Raw genomic sequence first — 16,141 nt, forward strand, 5'->3', positions numbered from 1 at the left:
GCCACTGGGCTCAAAGGTGCTGGAGCTGAGCAGGGGAGAGAATCAGTTCCGCTTGTTCCCTTTGGGGAAAATAAGGTTTAGAAGGAGAAAGCTCATTTTTGGCGGACAGATGGGTCCGTCCCAAGGATGGATGGGGTGGATGGACGGGGCGCTTTTGGTCCATGGGCACAGTGACACAGACACGGGGCACCCACTCGCAAGGGGAGAACGCAGACCCCTCCTCACGGCTCCCGGATCCCCGTGGGGGGGGAAGGAGGCCCCGATCCCCCCACCCCGAGGCGGCAGAGGGCGGAGCGGGCGGGCGGAGCGCGGTGTCCGACCGCCCCATAGCGCCGGTGGGGCCGCTGGGTCGGGTCGCATCGGGATGGAGGGTGCGCCCGGGAGAGCGCAGCCGGTGCCTTCCGCCGCCACCGCCGCGGCTCTGCGGTTGGCGTTGGCCGTGCCGGGTTTGCCCGACGGTCCTTTCGGTTGCCCCATCTGCCTGGATCTGCTGAAGGACCCGGTGACGGTGCCGTGCGGCCATAACTTCTGCCAGGGCTGTCTGGGGAAGCTCCGAGGGAGGACGGGCCCCCCCGACGGGGCGGCGGGCGGGGCGGCACGCTGCCCGCTGTGCCAGGAGCCCTTCCCGGCGGCTCTGAGGCTCAGCAAGAACCGCGCCCTGTGCGAGGTGCTGCCGCTGCTGGGGGCCGCAGGGGCCGGGTCGTCCCCCGACGGATCGCGGACCCCCCCGGCCATCGCATCCCCTCAGCCCGGGCCCGGATCCCCCCCCGGTAGCGCCGGGTTCAGCACAACGGGACCCCCCGGAGCCGCGTCCTCACCCACCGAGATGGCGCCGGGGGCAGAAGAGGAGCCGGAGGGAGAAGCGGAGTTGGAGGAGGGGGCTTCGGGGGTGCTGTGCGATGTGTGCCCCGAGGGGAGCCGGGCGGCGGCTGCCCGCTCGTGCCTGGTGTGCCTGGCGTCCTTCTGCGGTGCCCACCTGGAGCCCCACCGGCGCTCCCCGGCGTTCCGCTCTCATCGCCTCGTAGCCCCGTTACGGCGCTTGGAAGAAGGGCTGTGCCCGCGGCACCTGCAGCCCCTCGACGGCTTCTGCAGGGCCGAGCAGACCTGCGTGTGCGCCCGCTGCCGAACCCACGAGCACCGCGGCCACGACGTGGTGACCCTCGAGAAGGAGCGGGAGCTCAAGGAGGTGCGTGGGGGGCAAAGGGTGGGCGGCAGGGAGGGTCGAGGGGTGTAATAGTGGTTCTGAGTGGGAACCCTGATGCTGTGGAGGAGCTCAGCCTGGCACAGGGGTTGCACGGTGCCCTATGCGTGCGGTGGGGAAAGGGAATAGGGAGGATGGACCAACCTTGCGGTCCCTATAGGTTTGGGGCTGGGGGTGAGAGCACCTGGGCCCCCCCACACCAAGGAGCTGCACCATGTCAGGGAATAAAGCAGGGTGCTGTGTTATGGGGGTGAGGGCTGCGTGCATCTCCCCATGTGGGTGATTGGGATGCCCTGGATGGGGTGGGCGCTGCATCCCACCCTCACATGGGATCTCACCCCAGCAGGTGGGCTGCTTGCATGGGGCGCAGTGGGACCCCACAGCCCATCGCTGGGGCACTACAGTCAGTCCTGCCCTGTCTGTGGGTTTAGTGCTGCAGCCATCAAGGGACCCCCAGCTCCCCCCACAGGGTGCCTGCCTTCCCCGTCTGGTTCCCACAGCTCCATCAAGGCAGTTTTTCTCCTCTCCCTGGCTGGCTGCCCGCCCGCCTCTCCCGCTCCATGAGCCCTTTGTGTTGCTCCTTTTGGCAGCAGGGATTTTTTCCGTCACTCCCATTCCCAGATGTGGCTGAGTCACCTCCCAACTTCTCACCCACGAAACCTCCCTGTGGTTCCGAGTGCGGGGAGATGGAGCTGCCAGGTTGGCAGCGTGGGGGCATCCCTGTCTCATTGTGGGGCCATGGGGGACCTCAGGGGTGACCCCCTTCTCTGGGTACCATGCAGACACCCAGCAGCAGCCCCAGGTTGGCTGCTTGTCCTTCGTGGGCTCTTGGGGATATGGGGAAGCCCTTCTATTAGTCATAGGACCCTTGAAATAGAAAGCTATTTCCTCAACAGGCACTGCTGAGTGTCGCTGCTGTCTGTGGGGTGGGAAGGAGGGACTGAAAAAGCTCCTCTCCCACCTCCCCAGGCTGAGCACTGGAGGAGGTCAGCCCAGTAACACACGTGATGCTCCCAAAAGGCTCCCAAGGGGCCTGTCCCCATGGTGGGCAGCAGGCTGGGGCTAACAATAGCCATCAGGAAGCGCTGTGCTTCCTTTGCAGCACCTCATGCTCCTGAGCAGTTTTGCTTTGCTCGTACAAGAAATATCCCAGGAATTAATGCAGTGCTGAGTTCCTGCACTGGTCCCAATTAGCTTTTTCCAGCCTTGAGCACCTTGCTGAACATGCAGAAGGGATGTTTGCAGCTTGGTTGGGTGGATATAGAGGGTTGCACAGGGAGGAAATAGGGAAGGTAACTGGTCATTCCTATATACCCAATAACAAAACCATGGTTTTGGGGAGGAGGGGGCTGCAGCTGGTCTGGGTTTATTGTCGTGCTCTGCTTCCTATGGATATGGAGCTCAGTGCTCGTCCTTTGTGTCTGCAGGCTCAGCAAGCCAAATTCCTCAGCAGTGTGGACAACGAGCTGGAAGAGCTGGCTGTCACCATCGCACAGACCAGGAAGATGGTGGAGCTCATTAAGGTGCCTTAAGGGATGGACCTCCTCCATTAATGGGGCACTGCCGGGAGCTGGGAGGGTCCTGGGTGCCCCCTCCTTTGCTTCCAGTGATGCTGACCCCTCTGTCCTCGCACTCAGGGTGTAGCCAGCAAGGAGAAGGATCGGGTGGAGAAGCTCTTTGCAGAAGCCTCGGAGCTGCTGGCCACCTTCCAGAAGGAGGTGGCTGCTTATATTGAGGACAGCGAGCGCTCCATGCTGGGGGAGGCCGAGGCTGATCTCCGCTGGAAGGAGGAGAGGCGAGCCAAGCTGGCCCAGGGCAAGCAGAACCTGGAGAACGTCCCCAGCACCGACACCATCTACTTCCTTCAGGTGCGTGGTGGGCACGGAGGTGAGGAGGAGGAGCAGGTGCTGTCTGCTGGGTTTGGTCCCCTGTCACACAGAGCTGAAGGTTGTGAGGCTGTGGGGTCCCCCACCTGTTTGCAGCATCCTCTCCTTGCTGCTGGGCTGGGCTGGGCTGCCATAGCTTTGTCCTCCATCACCCACACCTTCACTGCAGCCCAGGCTCGGTACCTAGCCTTGGGGATGGGGTGCCCCGCTGCCCCTTGCAGTATTCCTCAATGTTTTGCAGAGGAGATGCTTCTCTTCAGATGGGCATGGCCTGAGCCTGGGTTTAAAAGAGAGCGAGGAGAAGGAGCCAAGGACACGTGGCCGCCCTCCTCCCTTCTGCAAGGCTGCTTTGGGGCCAAGTCCTGCAGGCTGCCAGTTCCCAAATCCTCCGGGGCCGGGTGGGGTTGCGGAACAAGAGGCAGCTTCGGCTTGTTTGAAACCTCCTGAAACTCTGTCTTTTTGGCTCAGGAGTTTCAAGCCTTAAAAATAGCCATGGAAGACAACCTCTCTCCGGCTCCGAGCTTCCAGAAAGAGCTCAACTTCACCAAGTGCTCCCAAGCCGTCTGTGCCGTCAAGGATGCTCTGTCAGCTGCCCGCAAAAGCCAGTGGGACTGTTTGCAGGGGAAAGGAGTGGATGGGATGAGCTTCCCGAAGGCAGAGGAAGGTCTGTGCCCACCTGGCCCCATGCCCATGTGGGGAGCCCAAGGGTGCATCCTCCTGTCGGGGTTGGGAAGATGCCTGTGGGCTCTGGGGCTCCTGGAAGCGCTGGCCCATCTCCCAGGCATGGTTGCACAACCACTGTCTGGGCTAACGCCTCCTCCTTGAGGTTTTATGAAGTTTTCCACGGAGACCAAAGGCTTGAGAGGCAACAAACAGCCTGAGAGCTAGGCACGGCCCTGTGGGAGGGGGCAAGGGGCCAAAGAGCTGTGAAAGGGGACTGTTCCTTCCCAGGACAGGCAGCTCCCTTCACTGGGCAGGTTGTGGGCTCCCTGAGCTGCAGGGTTAGAAACCACAGCGGCTGGAGGGCTGGGATGCTCCCTTCTGTGCTCTCACTTAGGCTGAGCTCCTTCCTGTCCCTCAGTTTTCTGGATACCAATGGGGGGCTTCAGGGATGATGCTTCAGAAGTGATGGCAGCAGTTTTGCTGTGACAAACCCTTTCTGTCTCTGTTTCTTTTCCCCAGCAATGACCAAGTCTTCGTTTCCAGACAAGTCAAACAATCCCGCCTGCCTGGAGAGCCGCGAGTACTTCCTGAAATGTAAGTGATGGGGTTTTGCTTTGACAGTTGTTGCTATGGTCCATCCTCCATCCCACAGGCCCTGGCCCCATTGCTATGTGCCAGAGGAAATATTGCTCAGCTAACGAGGAAGTCTCCTTGCTTTCCTGACAACGACCATAATCTATTTAGGTGATTTTTTTTTTCCCCAGCCTGTGGTTCTGCCAGAGCAGCTGCCACAGGGCTGTGAGCACACAGTATAAATAATGCTGTTCTCCTTCCAGAGAATTGAATCCTGTGTTAAATTAGATCAGGGTTGGTGCATCTGCTTTGGGCCAGACGCTGGTCAGCATCAACTGTGTGATGCAGAGGGGGAATCTAGGGGCTGTGCAGGGAGTGCTGCGGTGGTAAGGAAGGGGAGGAGAAAAGGAAGGTCTAAAATGAGGCAGGAGATGGGAGAGAGGCCATTCTGTGATTCTGCAGCTCTATGATTTAAAAGGAGGAGGACAGGGTGATGGCTTAAGGATGCTGCAGGAACAGAGTCAGAAAAAGATCATGGGAATTATGAGTGCTGGAGCAGGGTGGGCTGGGGGGAATTCCCTCTCTCCTCATCCTCCTGTCTTCTCCTCACCCCATACAGTTGCCTTCATCATCGACCTGGACAGCGATACGGCCGACAAGTTCATCCAGCTCTTTGGCACCAAGGGAGCCAAGCGGGTGCTCTGCCCCATCCCCTACCCAGAGAGCCCGACCCGTTTCATCAACTGCGAGCAAGTGCTGGGTGTGAACCTCATGAACCGGGGCAACTACTACTGGGAGGTGGAGCTCATCGATGGCTGGGTCAGCATCGGCGTCATTGCCGAGGTCTTCAATCCACAGGACTCCTATGACCACAGCCGCCTGGGCCGCAACACGTGGTCCTGCTGCCTGCAGTGGAACGGGCAGAATTATGCTGCCTGGTTCGGTGGCTTAGAGTCTGTCATCCAGCAGCCATTTTTCCACACGATCGGGGTCTTCTTGGAGTATTCGGAGAAGGCTTTGACCTTCTATGGAGTCAAGGACTCCAAAATGACGTGCCTGAAGCAGCTCAAGGCTGGCTCCTTTGGGAAGGCCCAGTCGGACCCTTTCCAACATAAGATCAACCAGCAGTTTGCAGCTCTGTTCTCCTTCAAGCTGAAACCAGCCTTCTTCCTGGAGAGCGTGGATGCCCACCTGCAGATCGGGCCGCTGAAGAAGGATTGTGTTTCAGTGCTGAAGCGCAGGTAAGTGCCCAAGGAGAAGAGCCCAGAGGAGCCATTCATCATGGCTTCCCTCCGTACATCGGGGCAGCCCCACTTGGCAAAGCACCTTCCAGAACTGCAGCATGGAATCATCTGGGTTGGAAGAGACCTTCAAGACCACCAAGCATCATCCTGACTGACTGCCAACTGGAGTCCCACTGCCGACCCACGTCCCAGCACCGACCCACATCCAAAAGCCTCTTGATGCCCATCAGTGCCGCCAACAAGGAGTGAGGATCTCTGCATCCCTCGTGTTTGGCACGCTGTGGAAAAGCCGTGGTCCTTTCTAGGTGTGCTGGAGCCCTGGGCTGTTCTACACCACGTCCAAACATCGCTGATGGGAGAAGGAAGGGACTTGCTGGGAAACTCCCAATTCTTCAAGCACACAGGGTACATCTGAGCTGTAAATGCACCCTATAGCTTAGAGGAGCCTTTCAAACAACCAAAAGCTGCTACGAGTACAGCCTGGAGTAAACAGTGTTTCTTAGGCACATTGATAAAAGCCAATACTTAAATCCCTTAAGACACCAGGAACAAGTAACAATTAACAACAACTGCTCTCAAGCCAGCGTTCCATCTGGGAAAGGTGGAGGCTTCAGGCACGGTGCCCATTCATGTGTCCTAAAGGAGCTTTGCCAGCACTGCCCCAATGATGCTGCAAAGGCAGCACAGTGCAGCTCCTGTCTCAGCCCTCCCTGCCTTCCTCTGGGTTTATTTTTCCTGGGCTTAGTTTGCTACCTACCTCCTGAAGCTCACTTGACAGAATAGTAATGCTGGGTAATAAAAAGAAAAAGAATATATGGGGCCGGATTCTTTGCTGGCATGAATGAGTCAGTGGTGACGCACCAACGGTCAGCGGGGCTGGAAAAATGGCCCGTTGAGCTAAATATACAAAATATATGTGTATGTATTCCCCAGGAGGGTAAGCTGGAAGTCACAGTGATATATTCAAAGGGAGCCAAGGGGGGAAAAAAAAAAGTGAATGTGAAAAACAGGCAGGCGTAAAGCCAGGAGGTTTAGAGTTAAAGCCACGTTTACATAAACACCGCGGCTCCAATAGCTCCTGTTGCTGGTGAGTGGGTGTTCTTTGCACACGGAGGTGCCGGTCCCCAGCAAACAGCCACTGCTTTCAGCCCTTAAATGGGGCTGAAGGATCTGAATGCAGCAATCCAACCGCAAGGCAGGAGTGTTAGTTAGCACACATCCACTGCAATGTGCCTGAAGCCATCCCTGCTCCTCCTGATGTGCTGGGAAAGGGGAGCAGGACTTGCAGTGCTGCATCTCTGGATGGACTCACTGTAGCCAGCAGGACTGCTGCCCAGATGGGAATTCACTCCCTGTGTCCTGAGCTCCTACCTCGGAAATGCTTTGCTTCACTCAGCCTCCTGCAAAATGCCCTCCAGTAGCAGTGATGCAGTGCATGCATCAGGGGTGCTTGGTTAGCAGCTGAGTGCTCGGTGTCAGCAGTGCCTTGCTGGATAAGAAGGCTGGAGACGTGCAGCAGCGATGTGCTGGGAGGAAGAGGAAGGAAGGAAGGAGCCCCAAATGTCATGTATCCAGGCGTAGTCCCTACCTTTTGCTGCGAGGAGTATTGCCAGAGTAAATAGAGTGGATCTGGTCCTTTGCCCCGTTTTGTTTGGCCGTGGGTGGATGGATGGCTCCTGTGGGGAGCTGTGGGCTCCAGCCACGATCCCTCCCTTCCCCTCATTGCCCAAATCAAGGCTGAGAGACTCCTTGAAACTTTCAGCTGCTTCATTGGGATCCAGTGCTTTTCCTCCTACAGCCCCAGGGGAGCAGCTGCCCACAGTGAAGGCATTGCTCCTGCCCCATAGCTGGGTGCTGATGTTCGGCTCACAGAGGGGTCCGGAGGGCTCCTATAATGCTCCCTCCCTGCTGCTTCACATCCAGGCTGGAAGTGCTAGAAATCCTGTTGGTTTAGGGCATAAAGCTCATTCTAATTGATGCAAGATGCCTCTCCCAGGTGTTAGATCAGACTGCGTTACCAATTATTTGGGGTTTAAACTGGAATGATTAGGAGACGTGCATTATACCAGCCCTGGATCTCTGATGTTTGTTTGCTGTGAGCACCACGTGTGGTGAGTTCAGATAAGCAGCACTTTGCAATTTAAACAGCCTTTCCCTGCTCCTTTGAGTTGTGTTTTTTGCTGTCACACAGTGTTCCTCTCTTTAATTAGACGTTTAAAATACGCAGTTACTATCGAACCTCTTACAGTGTGTGGAGACACCATAACAGAATAAAATGATGGCGATAGAGGCTCTGATCCACCATTAAACATTACCACTGCAGTTGTCCTGTTATCTATTCTCTGCTTGTTTTCTTTCTGTGTCCTGTGCATCCGGCAGGGAATAACAGAAGTTTTCTTTTCCAAGTGTGTCTGCAGGGTTTGTGCCAATCACCCATTTATTTCCCTATTGCTCGATTACAAAAGAAACGGAAGAATCCTGGAATCCAACAACAATATTGACAGCGCTGGGGAGGTTCCAAGCAATGAATTGTTTCAGTTCTTTCTGTCTCCCTTCGACTTCTGTCCTTGGCTTGGAAATAACAAAGTTGAAGAGATGAGATGTTTTTTTCCCTCGATGATTTAATCTGTATACATGAAGTTCTGGAGCTTCCCATGCACGCCAGCACTTCCTGACATGAAGGCTGAGTTTCTTAATACCAAACGTCAGCCAGAGCTATGAGAAGAGCATTACTGGGGGCACTGTTAGCTCAGGGAGCATTGGGGGAAGCTGTGTATGTGTGCTACTGACTTTAATAGGAGAGGAATTGGGGCTGTTGGTTATGAGCATTTCTTAAAAGGGAAACTTGCAGCTTATTGAAAAAGCGGATACAAAAGGCACAAAGCTGTGCTTTTCTTGCCAAGAACTGTACGCTTTATGTCTCTGAGTTGATTTCAGTCTGGTTTCCATTATGGAGCTTTCAGTTTCCTCGCTGCCCCTGGGGATTTGCAGGCACTGGAGGAGGGGCTGGGCTGCAAACCCTGCAGGGAAAGCTCAAATCCATACAAAAAAAAAGGTGTAATTTAGCCTCATATCACCTCTTAAAACATATTCACACATTATGCTGAGGGTTGATACGAGGAGTCCTTCAAAACATGTCATTCTGCAGCGGTTTTAATGCAGTTATGCAGGTGTTATGATTGTTTTAGGAGTCAGCTCCAGTTGGAGGCAGTGGGTTATACCCAAACTGTAGCTGTGCCAATAGTGCAGGTATTTTCCTGTCCCCGGATTTCCTCTCGCCCACAGAGCAGCTTTCTTTGTCTATGGGGTGACTTTTTGGCCCCTCCAGTTTAACCCTCAGTGGGTTAATTGTAGGAACCCAGGTGTCTGGGACACAAAATGGGCACTGAAACAGCCTGGAAAGTGGGGGGGAACCTTTGCTTTTAAAGGGGTTGAGCCTCATTTAGTGCACAGTATAACCAGATTAATGGCGTTTTCATTGTGAGCAATGAAAACGTGCAAAGTGCAGCCAAAGATAAAGTCCTGGAAGGGGAAAATAAAAGGGAATTGGAATGCAGTCAGGGCACTGGGCAAACCGTGCTTTGTTTGTGTGAGCTCTGTGGTACTATCTAAAATAGGAAGCTGGCAGAAGAGCTGCCAAGTCACGCAGGCTGCAAAGAACTGAGCTCATTTTATTATATATGGTCAGAGGGAGCAGAATGGGGTGATTGATGGGATGGGAAATGGGTTATCCCAAAAAGGAGCCCGGCTCTTTGGGTTGTGTATAGCAAAGTCAATATGATCTCAGCAGCTGGCTGGAGCTCGGGGAATTAATAGCAGCGTTAATTGGTGGCACTGCTCCTCGGGGACGGCAGACGAGGCTGAGTGAAGCGGTGAGATTTGGGGCAGAAAATAACCCTTAAGGAGCGACCTACACCACCCCAAAAAACCAACATGGCTGCCGAGCGAGAGGACTACAACTCCCAGCATGCCCGGGGAACACCACCCCCTCGAGACTACAAATCCCAGAGCGCACCGCGCGCCCAGCGGGCTCTTCTTCGCGCAGGCGCAGTGCGAGCTCGGCTCTGTGAGGCGGAGGCGGCGCTGAACATGGCGCTGAACAGGAACCACTCGGAGGGCGGCGGCGTCATCGTTAACAACAGCGAGAGGTGAGCGGTCAGGGGCCCAGCCCTCTTCTCTCTCCTTCTCCGAGCCCCTTTCCGTCCAAAATGGCCTTTTCCTGCGGGTCATATGGGGCTGAGGGGCTCTAACACCCGCCCCCCCCCCCCCCCCCCGCCATGTTGGGGTTAACCCTTGGTGTGCCCTATGTGGCTCATTAACCCTTGTTTAACCCTATGTGGCTCATTGCCGTCATATAGGCCCTGGTTCGTGGCCCAGGTGCCCTTCTGTACGACTGGGGATGGTAATAGGTCTAAATGTGCTGTGCACACCATTAGGGCCTGGTTTACCTGACGTGGATGTTGTCATATTAAGACAATACTACCTGCATCCATATGGATGTGTTTTATTGGTCTTAATCAGGCTGGTTTCTGATTGAGGCTTAAGGAGTCAGTGTGGGGTTATAGGAGTGAGAAGAGGAATGATCCCAATCACGTTATAGTGACTGAGATGGATTCTTGTGACCTCTGGTCGCCTCATTGCATAACCCAGGCTGAGGGGTTCCTGCTAAGCAGCCCTACCTGTGTTGTGTTGCTTGTGGTGAAGCAATTTAGGGAAATGATCGGGCAGAAATTCAACATAATGCAAGAAATACATTGAGAACTTGAGTTTAATTGACTGGATTCACCAGCCGGCTGTGCAAACAGCTGTATCAGCTCACTGAAGAAGGAACACGAGGCTGAGAGCAAGCAGAAGTGCAAGGCAGAGTGAGCATGTGTGCTGGGTGCTGGGCTGAGGTTAAGGCAGTTCTGGTAAGTCAGTGAACTCTACGTGCTGGAATCTGCCCCAAGCTCTAACACTGTGCCTCTTCTCATCTTGTTTGCAGCGTTCTGATGACCTATGATCATGTAGAAATGACCTTCAGTGATGCTGAACCGATGCCTGAGGCGTTCAAAGGGACCAAGAAAGGGAGTGTTTTCTTGACTCCCTACCGAGTAAGTAGTAAAAGGCATTAGAAAGAGATCAGAGTTCTTCATGGCTCTGCACTTCTACACGTGCATGAAGGTCTGGATAATGTACCCGTCCTCCCCTTGTGGGGAGCACTGTGGCTTCATTGCATGTCCTGCCTATTTGGCAAAAGATAATCAATCTGATTAGTTGTCAACCATGACATTAGTTCTTACCTGGGCAGCTGTTTTAGTCCACCAGGCATCTTCAAGATTGGAAATGAGCGATGGTTTGGAAATGCGGAATGGAGCAGTTCAGCTACTAAATCACAGCTGTGAGTTCTCTAGGAACTGGGAGGAGTGTTATCTGAGCAAGTGTGTAATCCTTCTGGAAGGCTTTATGGCCTTGAGGCATCATTTTACCCTTGTGACAGTTCTGAGAACCCTGGGGCTTGCAGAAATTACAAGGATCTTTGAGTGTGGGAGGCAGATTCAGTCCACCAGCAATGTCCACAGATAATAAACCGGGGCAGTGTTTCCTGTTCATTTTAAACACCCTTTGTAATGTTGTTTCTTTTTCAGGTTATCTTTATATCGAAGGGAAAGGATGCTCTGCAGTCTTTTGGGATGGCCTTTTATTTGTTGAAAGATTGTGAGATTAAGCAGCCTGTCTTTGGAGCAAACTATATCAAGGGTACAGTGAAAGCAGAGGCAGGAGGTACGTATAGCACTGATACAAAGCTGAGCTAAGATGCAGAACTTCTATAGTTCCTAGTAAAGTAATTATTCATTGTAATGTGAAGTGGATACTGGATGCATAGGTTCTTTCAGTATTGCTAAAATGTGTTTTTCTCTTTGAAACCAGCGGCTGAAAATATTCCCCCCTGTCAGCTCTGTGCAGTTACAGTGAACAGATTAGCTGTGTAACTGATCTCATTCCTGCCCTCTGTATGAAATTCAGAGTTCAGGCAGCCGAGTGATCTCACTGAGTAAACATCAGAGCAGGGATCAGGCTGTGACAGCAGCACTGAGGGCGTTGCTTGGCCTTGGTCAGTTCAGCCTCTCTCTTATTTATGCATCCAGATCCTTCTGTGCCAAACACTCGCGGTCTGTTCTGGATCTGTACGGATTTCGAGGTGTGAATCTCCAACATCCGTTTATTGTGCAGTTTAGGAAAAGCACTGCTGTATTGTTTGGAAGATGATGGATTACCTTGAGCTTAGGGAATGTTCAAGGGCAGCTTTATAATATGTTCAATGAGGAGTTGTGGTAGACTTCTTTTTTCCTAAGAGATACTTTTATCACTGTCCTATGCTTCTACTTCTTACCAAGGCACTTATTTCATCCAGAGCCTGATTTATTCCCTTAGCTGTGGCACTGCAACACAGTGCACTGCTCAGAGGGCTTCAGCCTATTACCCTGAAATCAGCCTTGTAGCTTTTCTATGGCAGCAAAACAAGACCATCCAGTGTGAGAGGAGAGCTGAGCACTAAGGACAAACACTAAACTGTGTGAAAGGCAAACTGCTTTAACAAAATCTCTGTGAGTCCCCCCCCAGAGGCTGGCTTAGTTAATGAGGATGTTGCTGCAACAGCCAGAGGAGTCTGGCTTAGCTCAAAAGGCTCTTTTATCTCTGTATCCCTGTTTCATTACTGACACAGCTACTGCTTTGATGCATTGTTGGCACTCTGGGCTGTGCGTGGTTTTCTTTTTTAGCCTGTAATAAGAGAAGTGGCTAATTCGTTTTTATTTTTTAATTATTATTATCCTGACTTGAAATATTTTCTATGAACTCTAATGGATTTATGCGATACTTGTTTTTTTCATTAAGCTCTTTGCTTCACTGGGCGCTCAGACTCCCAAACTAATTTGCAGTGGGCAGTTAGGTGTAGTTACAAAACCCTTCTAGCAAATGGGATTAACAGAATCCCTGTCTTCTGCACTAATCAAGTACAAAGCTAGAGTAAATTCAGCCCTCCTGATAGCTTGAGCTATTGGCAGCCTGTGTGATAGGCACAACTTCAGCAAGCTTTTGAATGTCTCCCTTACTGATGGTCCTATTATTCAGGTATCTCTTGATCAGAAAATGTTGTCCAATGTGGAATTTTCTGATACAAAAGGGAATTCTGCTGCTCTCTCTGCAGGTTTTTCTTGGATATTTGGGATAAGCTCTTTAAAAAAATATAGGGCCTCTGTAGGTGAAGCACAGAAGCTAAATAGCATCAAAATGGCTTCTCTTTCTTTGTGAATTCTGTTTTCTCTCCCTGCAGGCGGCTGGGAAGGATCTGCCACCTTCAAGATGACCTTTACAGCTGGGGGTGCTATAGAGTTTGGGCAGCGTATGCTACAGGTGGCATCCCAAGGTAGGGGAGCTTAATGCTCTCTGCTCTTTGCTTTTGTGGTTTCAGGAGGCCTTGCCTTAATTTTACAGCAAGGGTAGTTTTAAGCTGGGATGGGTTCAATTCCAGTGTACGTGAATTTCAGGCTGTATCTGGAACTTTCTTGCCTTAAAACAACACCTTTTTCACGTCCAGCAAGCTGTGGGTTTGTTAGCTTTGGACCTTGCTTGATTTTTTCTGTTTTGCTTTCTTTGGTTTTCAGATAAGGCCTCTTTAAGTTTGTTGTAGGTCTTGGCTTCTGTTCTCTGCAAGCTTGGTGTTTTACTGAAGTGACCTTATCTTTCCTTCTCCAGCCTCCAGAGGTGAAGTCCCCAGCGGAGCTTATGGCTACTCCTATATGCCGAATGGATCCTATGCTTTTGCACCACCTGTGGCCAATGGGGGCTATCCGTACCCACCGCCTCCTCCTGGTAAGTCTGGGGACTGCAGATAAGGATAATTTTAGCTAACAAGAGTTACAACAGCTAAAGAGGGAAAGAAATCAACGTTTTACATTATCGTTGACATTGGATCTGATGCCTTGTGCAGCTTTTTCTCCTGAGCTTAAAGGTATTTGCCTTTAGCTTGCTTTGGCTGCGTGTTTTGACTCCACCCAGAGTATTTTAACTCCTTGATATCACATTATCTCCTTTCCTGACAGAGTTTTACCCTGGTCCCCCTGTGGGGGGTGCAGACATGGGTTACATGCATCTGCCTCCCCCGCCGTACCCTGGGCCCTTGGAGCCACCCTCTGGTGGTCCAGATCTGCCTTCTACTCCTGCAGGTGAGAAATATCTTCGGGTGAATCAGCTCACAACTGCTTTGTAGTGCCTGCAGCAGAAGTTGGTAGACGTTCTCTTGTTGCTTCTTGACAACAGCTGTGCAAAAATCCACGTGAAATGATTGTTTATGAGATCAAGAATGTTAAGCATCAGTGTTATGGCTCAGAAAAGTCAGACTTTTGTTCCTTTGTTGAGATTTCATATCCTTAATGTCGTGGGGAATATGAAGACAACTTAGAAGCCCCAATTAAGTTAAAATAGTTTGGGAAGGAGGGGTTAGGGAGCTGCTCTAACCTCCAGCTCAGTCTGAAGGCCAGCCTGGTGCTCTCAAGTACAAACACCGTCTGCAGCTGCATTGTTTGCATTTTAGCTTGAGCACTGATAAGATAGTGCTTGCTTTGTAACAGCTAATGGCCAGGAGGATGTGGAACTGCGACTGTAAAAATTCCCTGTGTGCCACCTAAATTGTCTGTTCTCTTTCTGTCACAGCTGAAGCAAAAGCTGCTGAAGCTGCTGCCAGTGCTTACTACAACCCAGTAAACCCACACAACGTCTACATGCCCACGGTAAGTGCTGAAAGCAAGTTTCCACAGGGATTTCCTACCTGGGAGAGTATCAGAATCAAGTACAAGTTACAGTTACTCAGTGTGTCTGAATTGATTTGTTCTGTGTTCTGTTTGGTTTGCCTTAGCCACACGTTGATGTGATTTTTACTCTCTTTCCTTCAGGACCAGCCACCCCCTCCTCCGTACTTCCCACCAGAGGACAAGAAAAACCAATAAGCTACCAGAGAACTTCTCCACAACTCATTGCTTTCTTACTTCCCACTTTGGCTGAATCCCGGGGCATGGTCCTTAGCACTGAGGAGTAGAGCCTTACCTCAAGGCACGTAGCTTTCCTGGACTGTAGTGGTAGATATGAGCAGAGCAAGGGGAGAGATGTCAGCAGCCTGGCTCACCTCAAAGAGCTCTGAAGGTTTGCAGCCCTACCACGGTTTTCCTTTCTCCCTGTGCACACCAACACTAGAACTGGAGATTCTCTTTCTGATAGTTTCCTTTATGTCTGTTTCTTCTGATACTTCAGTCATACCTCTTTAGAGTAATGATAATTAACAAGCTCATAACATGGGAACAAGGCGCTTGGGGAGTCATGTCTTTACATTGGGGTTCTCTGGACACAGAGGTGTCTCTTTGTAGCCCTCTAAACCTGTAGTATCACACCCAACTTTTCCCTCTGCTACTGAATAAAGGGCTTCAGTGGGAACCTTTGGAATCTCAGAGGAAATGGATGTCTATCGCATTATGTAGATGTCTGATAAACTCCCTTAAAACAAGTTCCTCTGCTGTGCACTCTGATGATGCTGACAAGCTTCCTTTCTCTGAACAAAGCTGCCCTTTGCGGGGCTGATCAGCAGCATCTGACTGGTCACAGATCACGTGGGAACACTCATCCTCACTTATCTCTTTTTTCCATTCCAATACGTGGGCTTGAGATCACGAAGCCCTGAACGTTGCCCTTATAGTCATTGATGCACTTCTTTTTCCCTCCCCTCCCTGTAACACAAGTTACACTTTGGCCAGTGAAACATCTTCCTGCTGTGATTTAACTGGTGAATTAATAGCTCGTGGGAAGAAAATAGTCGCTTCTGCTCTGGAAACACTTGAGAGAATGTATGAAAAGGTGAAGTAAGTCATTAGGTGTAACTGAGCTGTGTCGCTGGATGCTGTTAGTGCTCCTGGATCAGCTGGGAGTTGACTTTGAACCGATCTTATTGACTTCTGACAGTGTTTGTGGGGGTGAGGATCCATCCCAGCAAGTGTGGAGAAGGATCATGTGTTAGGGAAAGGCTGAGCCCTGCTGCATGGAGCCTGCTTGGACATGAACAGGGACCACCTCTTGTTTTAATGTGTCTGACTTTAGGTGATGAATCAAACGGCTGCTCTCTGTGCACTGACTTTTCTAGAATTGCTATTGCGGTGATGTAAAGAAATGGGTATTTTAAATATGCATCTATATCTCTATATATATACTTCTATATTTATTTTGAAACTGATTAATATATGGATGTGGAATGACTTCCAAATGCACTTTTGTTTTGCCAAGACTGTGAAGTAAAGCGAAATCAGCTCGAATCTTAACGCCGTGTGTGTCTGTGTGTGAATGGGGCTGTGACACCCCCCCCTTCACTGGGGTGTGGTGAAACCAGGTATTTCCAAAGCTCTTGGAGCTCTTATGCAAAGAGCAGCTATTGCAGGAGCTGCTGCTATGGCAGGACCTGAAAGTCCTGTTGAGATGCTTTGTGCTGGGGGGCAGAGCTTGTACCTACCTGCTCAGGGATGACTGCAACCTAAGGAAGAGACCCAGCCCTC

The 16,141-nt window shown here is 51.7% G+C and overlaps 2 protein-coding genes across 2 annotated transcripts; both read left to right on the forward strand.

Moving 5' to 3' along the window:
- The first annotated feature begins 31 nt into the window (after window positions 1-31).
- TRIM47 (tripartite motif containing 47) lies at window positions 32-7,901 on the forward strand. The gene is made up of 6 exons (XM_015879583.2): window positions 32-1,186; window positions 2,629-2,724; window positions 2,839-3,069; window positions 3,556-3,751; window positions 4,270-4,344; window positions 4,943-7,901. The coding sequence occupies exons 1-6, from the start codon at window positions 110-112 to the stop codon at window positions 5,566-5,568; spliced, it is 2,301 nt and encodes a 766-aa protein (XP_015735069.1). The 5' UTR covers window positions 32-109; the 3' UTR covers window positions 5,569-7,901.
- A 1,679-nt stretch (window positions 7,902-9,580) lies between these two features.
- Window positions 9,581-15,910, forward strand: WBP2 (WW domain binding protein 2). The gene is made up of 8 exons (XM_015879609.1): window positions 9,581-9,715; window positions 10,552-10,660; window positions 11,195-11,330; window positions 12,883-12,975; window positions 13,305-13,421; window positions 13,652-13,774; window positions 14,262-14,338; window positions 14,501-15,910. The coding sequence occupies exons 1-8, from the start codon at window positions 9,657-9,659 to the stop codon at window positions 14,552-14,554; spliced, it is 768 nt and encodes a 255-aa protein (XP_015735095.1). The 5' UTR covers window positions 9,581-9,656; the 3' UTR covers window positions 14,555-15,910.
- The last annotated feature ends 231 nt before the right edge of the window (window positions 15,911-16,141 follow it).

Source organism: Coturnix japonica, chromosome 18, assembly GCF_001577835.2.
Source record: "Coturnix japonica isolate 7356 chromosome 18, Coturnix japonica 2.1, whole genome shotgun sequence".
Lineage (NCBI taxonomy): Eukaryota > Metazoa > Chordata > Aves > Galliformes > Phasianidae > Coturnix > Coturnix japonica.